Source organism: Myotis brandtii, unplaced genomic scaffold (assembly GCF_000412655.1).
Source record: "Myotis brandtii unplaced genomic scaffold, ASM41265v1 scaffold1072, whole genome shotgun sequence".
In the NCBI taxonomy this organism is placed as follows: Eukaryota; Metazoa; Chordata; class Mammalia; order Chiroptera; family Vespertilionidae; genus Myotis; species Myotis brandtii.
Genome location: NW_005353643.1, coordinates 5,297 through 13,299, shown reverse-complemented (window position 1 = coordinate 13,299; position 8,003 = coordinate 5,297). Strand labels below are relative to the sequence as shown.

The 8,003-nt window shown below is 51.3% G+C and overlaps 1 protein-coding gene across 1 annotated transcript in view; it reads right to left on the bottom strand.

Annotated features, from left to right (window-relative positions):
• LOC102245258 (ADAMTS-like protein 3) overlaps positions 1-8,003 on the bottom strand; it is a gene marked incomplete at its 5' end in the record, with an annotated part of 69,808 nt that overhangs the window by 56,711 nt on the left and 5,094 nt on the right. Inside the window, one exon of the mRNA XM_014541780.1 lies at positions 3,888-4,014. Within this exon, the coding sequence (XP_014397266.1) occupies positions 3,888-4,014 (127 nt within the window). The remainder of the gene's footprint in view (positions 1-3,887; positions 4,015-8,003) is intronic.

Sequence of the window (8,003 nt, the reverse complement as noted above, 5' to 3'; positions counted from 1 at the left end):
GGAAGGTGGGCACGCGGGCGCGTCGCGGACGATGCACACCCAGGGGGAGGGGACGTGGCTGCACTGGACACGGTTCTTTCACACGGAGCCCGATTGCAGGAAAGTGCTTCCATATGGGCCAGGGAGGAGCCAGCCAAACAGGCCTGAGGGCTGGATCCAGAGTGAGGGCCAGAGCACCGGGTGGTGTCTGTTGTTTTTTTTAATTCAAAATTTTTTTTTTGTTCATCCTCCCCCGAGGATATGTTCCCACGGAGTCTTAGGGAGAGTGGAAGGGAGAGGGAGACAGAGAGAAACATCGATGTGAGAGAGACACATTGATGGGTTGCCTCCTGCATGTGCCCTGACCAGGGCCCGGGCCGGGGAGGAGCCTGCCACCCAGGTCCGTGCCCTTGACCTGAATCGAACCCGGGACCCTTTGGTCTGCAGGCTGGATGCTCTATCCACTGAGCCACACCAGCCAGGGCTCCCACACTTCTTTCCTTTTTTTTTTTTTGTAAATATATTTTTATTGATGTCAGAGAGGAATGAATGGAGAGGGAGAGAGAGAAACATCCATGGTGAGAGAGAATCATGGATCGGCTGCCTCCTGCACGCACCCGACTGGGGATTGAGCCCACAACCCGGGCACGTGCCCTTCAGTGGAATCGAACCCGGGACCCTTCTGTTCCCAGGCCGGATGCTCTATCCACTGAGCCACACCGGCCAGGGCTCCCACATTTCTTAAGCCCAAGGCTCACTGCAGCTCTGACCTGCTGGAGGAGGGCACCCCTTCTTCTGTCTGGGGGAACCCCTCCCCCTTTATCCTCGCCTTCTGTTTGCTCATCAACCCACATGACAGGGCTGGGGTTTCAGCCTGAAATTCACCAAAACCACTCTCGCTAAGGCCGCACCAGATCTCCCAACTGCCAAAGAGAAACTGGGGACCCGTACCCCGCATGAGGGCTCAGGGCAGCATCTACCGTGGCTGCCCTCTGCCTCCTTTTTTTCTTCCTTTTTTTAAAAGGCCCGATCCCACAGGGCCTAAACCAGCAGTCAGACAACCCTCTTGTAATCTGGGACCGCTGGCTCCTAACCGTTTACCTGCCTGCCTGCCTGATTGCCCTTAAACATTCTGAGAGAGACACCTCGATGGGTTGCCTCCTGCACACGCCCCAACCAGGGCCCAGGCTGGGGAGGAGCCTGCAACCCAGGTCCATGCCCTGGACCGGAATCGAACCTGGGACCCTTTGGTCTGCAGGCCGACGCTCTATCCACTGAGCCACACCGGCCAGGGCTCTGCCTCCTTTTTGGAATTACTTCCTTTCATCTCCGTGACTCCTTTCTTGCTGTAATCAACAACTGATGGCCCCTCGAGGCAGAGGTCAGCGGACTACAACCCGCGGGCCAGGTGCAGCCTGAAGCCTCTGTATATTAATAAAAGGGTAATATGCTAATTAGATCAGACATCTTCTGGACGTCCTTCCTGACAAAGCCAGCCCAGGCAAAGCCACCTGCCCGTGGTCCCAGATGCCAGCACCTGTGGCTGCAGCCCAGGAGACGGAGAAAAGCCACCCGCCCACAGTCCCCTGCAGCTACGGCTGGCCTGAGTCCTGGGTGCCTGTGGCCGGCCGAAGGAGGGAATCCTGGGTCCCAGGTGCGGGGCCGAGGCAGAGGGGTTAGGGAAGATCAGGCAGGCAGGTGAGCGGTTAGGACCCAGCGGTCCCAGATTGCGAGAGGCATGTCCGACTGCCAGCTTAGGCCCGATCCCCCGAGGGGTCCAGGATTGGAGAGGGTGCAGGCTGGGCTGAGAGACCCACCCCTCCCCCCGTCCCCATGCATGAATTTCATGCACTGGGCCTCTAGTTTTATAAATAAAGTTTTATTGAAACACAGCCGTGCTGTGGGTTCACAGGTCATCTGTGGGTGCTTCGGCACCACAATGGGAGGGCTGAGTGGGTGAGAGACCCCTGTCTCCCCCCGCCCCCTGCCCTGGAGCTCTAATACATGTATATCTGGTCCTTTACAGAAAAGCATAGTGACCCCCAAATTAAAGCCTTTTTTTTAAAGGCAGGTATTTTTTAAAAGGCAGGTGTTACTGAAATGAAAAGATGGACATTTCTGAATATATAAAGTTTAGAAACCATTCGTTCAAAAAGCACAAAACAATATTTAACGTCCAGTGACAACCCGAGAGCAGCATTGGAAATAGGTATAACGGATAAAAGATCAGCATTTGTGAAATAGTCAACCTTCACAACAGTGAGGAAAACATCCAAAGGGGAAAAGGCCTCTAACTGGAAAATTAAAATGCAGGGATTAAATCAATCAATCAATAAATCAATAAATAAAATAAAATAAAATGTAGGAATGAGCCACAATGACAATATTTTTACCTTGTTGGCAATCAAAGGGAGGCAAATAAAAGAAATGATGACTTCATGGTTTACCGAAAAAGTTGGCAAATGTTTAAAAATAAAGATTCTCTTGCCCACCTGGTGTGCCTCAGTGGTTGAGCATCGACCTAGGAACCAGGAGGTCAGGGTTCGATTCCCAGTCAAGGGCACAGGCCCGGGTTGCAGGCTCAATCCCCAGTAGGGGGCGCACAGGAGGCAGCTGATCCATGATTCTCTCTCATCATGGATGTTTCTCTCTCCCTCTTGCTTCTTCTCTGAAAACAATAAAACTATATGAAAAAAATAATAAATGAAAAAAGTAAAAATAGTCATACTCAGTGTTGGCCAAGGTTTCTAGAAACAGGTACCTTCAGAAGTAGCGACGGGAATAAAACTTTGACAGAGTTTTCAGAAGATGTATGACTTTCAGGAAACTGCTTAATAGCTCTTTCCACCCCAAAAGCTTAGTGTTAGGAAAGTGTTAGCCTGGTAACATAGATGGTCTACAGCACATTTAGGTTTGTTTTTTTTTGTGTGTGTGTGTTTAGTAACATAGATGGTCTACAGCACATTTAGGTTTGTTTTGTGTGTGTGTGTGTGTGTGTTTTAATTATTTAAGGCAAACTTTATTGATTTATTTTAAACTAGAGGCCTGGTGCATAAAATTCGTGCATGGAGGGGTGTCCCTCAGCCTGGCCTGCACCCTCTCCTATCCAGGACCCCTCGGGGATGTCCAACTGCTGGGTTCAGGCCTAAACCGGCAGTCGGACATCCCTCTCACAATCTAGGACCACTGGCTCCTAACTGCTTGCCTGCCTGCCTACCTGGTCACCCCTAACCACTCTGCCTGCCTGCCTGATCTCCCCTAACTGCTCCCCTGCAGGCCTGATCGCCCCTAACTGCCCTCCCCTGCCAGCCTGATCACACCTAATTGCTCTCCCCTGCCGACCTGATTGCCCCTAATCACCTCTGCCTCGGCTTTGTCAGGAAGGACGTCCGGAAGATGTACGGTCTAACTAGCGTATTACCCTTTTATTAGCATAGATAAGGCATGTGAAAATGTGGGCCCAGAATTAAACAAAATTTCCAAGTAACTTCTGGTTGCTGTATAATGGGAGAATAGAAACATAAAATTGTTTACTATCACTGCATAAAATTAAAAACAATTTCCCAAGTTTCAGCAAAATGAACTCCTCTTAGACAATATCATTAAGTCGCCAGCAAGTTACTGGGTGGCATCCAACTCCTGCCAAAAGTTTCTCGTCGTGAATTTTAGAATATCCCACTTTTATAAACCCACTATTCTGTCCTTGGACAAATATTGACATTCCAGGGCATTTCGGCTGCTCTCCTTTTAAGAAGTCAAACTAACAAAACGAATGCATTTCTCAAGGTTAATCTAATGCAAGCGCAGTGGTCCTGGGGACAACACATCGTTAAATGGAACCAAATCTATTTGCGGAAAGGCAGGCGCATTTCGAGTTCAGGTGCCGTTGCACCGGGGGTGACACCTACTTTTCTCAGGAGACACGTGTGGCTTGGCCTGTCCCCGCACCAGCCTGCAGGTGGAGCCGTTGCCCGCGCACACCCCGCAGTTGTCCTCCTGGGCATGACTCCCCAGCTGCCGGTCACAGCCCACCGCCTGCGACAGAGCAGGTGTCAGAGCTGTGAGAATGCGGAGGCGGGAGGTGATTGCTTTCGTATTAATGGGGGTTTCCTCCCTTTCTTAAAAAAAATTATTATTTTTATTGATCTCAGAGAGGAAGGGAGAGGGAGAGAGAGAGAGAGAGAAACATCAATGAGGAGAGAGAATCATGGATCGGCTGCCTCCTGCACGCCCCCTACTGGGGATCGAGCCCACAACCTGGGCATGTGTCCTGACCGGGAATCGAACCGTGACCTCCTGGTTCATAGGTTGACGCTCAACTACTGAGCCACCCCGGCCGGGCAGGGGATATTTTGAGATTCCTACGGGGCAGTCAGGGGAAGCGTTACACTTGCTCTGTGCATTTCCCGAAGGTGAGAGGGACAGGTTTAAGCCTCATTGAATGCCCTCTGACAACGTCCGGCAGGTCAGAGGCGTCTGGCAGGAATACTCAGCCATGGGCCAGGGGGCCTCTGGGAGGACACCTCTGAGAAGAGATCCAATTATTTGATGGGCAGCTGAATCCAATGACTTTTAGGATCCTTCCGTCCTGATGATATCTATACTAACAAAAGGGTAATATGCTAATTAGACCGGGAGACCTTCCGGGAGACCCTCTGGACGTCCTTCCGGTCAAAGCCATGGTGGCGGGGCCGAGGCAGAGGCTGTTAGGGGTGATCAGACCAGCAGGGGAGGGCAGTTGAGGGTGAGTAGGCCAGCAGTGGGGGCAGTTGGGGTCGAGCAGGACTGCAGGGGAGGGAGTTGGGGGCGATCAGACTGGCAGAGGGGGCAGTTGGGGGTGATCACGCCAGAAGAGAGGGGTAGTTGGGGGGGATCAGGCCAGCAGGGGGGGCAGTTGGGGGTGATCACGCCAGAAGAGAGGGGTAGTTGGGGGGGATCAGGCCAGCAGGGGGGGCAGTTGGGGGTGATCACGCCAGAAGAGAGGGGTAGTTGGGGGGGATCAGGCCAGCAGGGGGGGCAGTTGGGGGTGATCACGCCAGAAGAGAGGGGTAGTTGGGGGGGATCAGGCCAGCAGGGGGGGCAGTTGGGGGTGATCAGGCTGGCAGGCAGGGGAGCGGTTAGGAGCCAGTGGTCCCAGATTGCAAGAGGGATGTCTGACTGCCGGTTTAGGCCCACAGGGATTGGGCCTAAACCAGCATTCGGACATCCCCCAAGGGGTACCAGATTGGAGAGCGTGCAGGCGGGCTGAGGGACCGCCCTCCCCCATGCACGAATTTCGTGCACCAGGCTTCTAGTGGTTTTATAAAGAGAGTAGTAAAATAGTAGTAGCAATACTTGATTTTTATTGAATGCTTGCCATGTGCCAGGCATTGAGCCAAGCACATTATAAAGACACTAGGGGCCCCAGTGGGGTTCCTTGGCCTGGCCTGCGGGATCGGGCCAAAAACCGGCTCTCCGACATCCCCCAAGGGGTCCCGGATTGCGAGAGGGTGCAGACCAGGCCGAGGGACCCCACTGGTGCATGATCGGGGCTGGGGATGGACAGGGGAGGTTGGCCAGCAAGGGAGGGACTGCAGAAGGGCTCTAGGGCATGTCCGGCTCATCTTTCTCTTTCTTAGTCCCAATCTGCCAGACCCCTGGTGGTCAGTGCACATCATAGCGAGCGGTTGAGCAGCCTTACTATATCATTAGCATATTACCCTTTGATTGGTTGAATGGATGACTGGACACTTAGCATATTAGCCTTTTATTATACAGGATTATTTCATTTAATCTTTCCATCAACCTTATAATATACTTGATACCTTTTATCTCTTTTTTTTTTTAAGTATGTTTTTATTGATTTCAGAGAGGAAGGGAGAGGGAGAGAGAGATAGAAACATCAATGATGAGAGAGAATCATGGATTGGCTGCCTCCTGCACGCCCCACACTTGGGATCAAGCCCACAACCCCGGCCTGTGCCCTGACCGGGAATTGAACTGTGACCTCCTGGTTCATAGGTCGACGTCCAACCACTGAGCCACACCAGCCGGGCCCTTTTATCTCTGTTTTTACAAATAAGGCATTTGAATGTTCCTGAGGTTAAACAACTTTCCGACATTACACAGCTAGTGTATCGTGTCAGTAATGGTTTTATTTATTTATTTTTTTATTTTTATTTAATTAATTTATTTTTTCTTTTCAATTTACAGGCAAACCTTGTTTTATTTCAGTAAAGGTTTTAGAGAAAATCCAGGTCATCTGAGGCCAACATCTTAACACCAGGCTACACCTTCCTCCCCTTTCCTGTCAGCGGATGGATGATGAAGAACCCAGTGACAGCCCCGGCTGGTGTGGGCCAGTGGATAGAGCGTCGGCCTGCAGACCAACGGGTCCCGGGTTTGATTCTGGTCAAGGGCATGCGTCCCTTGGTTGCAGATTGTCAGGGTGCATGCGGGAGGCAAACCATCGATGTGTGTCCCTCCCATCGATGTTTCTCTCTGTCTCTGCCCCTCCCTTCCACTCTCCCTAAAAATCAGTGGGAAAATATCCTCGGGTGAGGATTAACAACAACAACAACAACAAAACCCCACAAAAAACCAAAGCCAGTTACCGGGGCCGCCATCGTAATATTTACAGGCACATGTGGAACGACTTAAGAGGGATTGATTTTGGAAACGCACTTGCAAGTTTGGGATTCAATCAATGAGCAACTGACATCCATGCAACCCTCTCCGGGGGGAGTAATATTCCACGATTAAATGACAGACGCGCAGGTCCCGGGCCAAGAGCTGTCCTCACACGGGTGGGGCTGGGGGGGGTTGTCCCCGAGCACTTGAGTGAGCATTGCCCTCTCTCAGACCGGCCCCAAGGGCGTGGGTGTAGGAGCTCAGATGGGCTTTTTTGGAAGAGTGTTCAGGCCTTGCAAGACCGAGGGCAATAGGACACCTCCCTGAGCTCCTCTGTTTGATTCCTAACTTTTAAAAATATATTTTTTTATTGATCTCAGAGAGAAAGGGAGGGAGAGAGAGATAGAAACCAATGATAAGAGAGAATCATGGATCGGCTGCCTCCTGCACGCCCCCCACTCGGTTCAAGCCAGAAACCCGGGACTGTGCCCTGACCGGGAATTGAACCCTGACCTCCTGGTTCATAGGCCGAGGCTCAACCACTGAGCCACGCCGGCCGGGCATGACTACATATATATATTTTATTGATTTTTTACAGAGAGGAAGGGAGAGGGATAGAGAGTCAGAAACATCGATGAGAGAGAAACATCGATCAGCTGCCTCCTGCACACCCCCCCACTGGGGATATGCCCACAACCAAGGTACATGCCCTTGACCGGGGTCGAACCCGGGACCCTTGAGTCCGCAGGCCGACCCTCTATCCACTGAGCCAAACCGGTTAGGGCATGACTGCTGTTTTTGATACGATCGTAATAGGGAAGATGGAATACTAGCCATTCATTATTTCAATTTTTTTCCACCCAGAAGTCAAAGGAATGGAGGTGGAATCCTACCTTGTCAAAGCCACTTCTGCAGTATCCCCACAACGTGTGCCAGGGCCCTGATTCCACCCCCCTCGCAGCCCTGTGGGGTTGGTTCTGATTCAGCCCCATCCATCAGCGCGGCCTTAGCCGGTGTGGCTCAGTGGATAGAGCATCGGCCTGCAGACTAAAGGGTCCCAGGTTCGATTCCGGCCAAGGGCACATGCCCGGGTTGTGGCCCGATTCCCTCCCACCCCCAGGTTCTCTCTCATCATTGATGTTTCTATCTCTCTATCTCTCTCCCTTCCTCTCTGAAATCAATGAAAAAATATATATTAAGAAAAAAACAATATGGTTCCTTAAATGTTAAGAAAAAAAATAAAGAATGCATTCATGCTAACTTTTCAGCAAATAAGTCACTGCCCCTAAAGACGCCAAACAATGAATTCATGAATTCGTGTCAGCAAAACAATGAATGAAAAAGCTCAGAGAACCGAGCAATGTTAACGTTTCGAAGCAGTGGTTCTCAGAGTGGGGTCCCGGGACCTTGTTAAA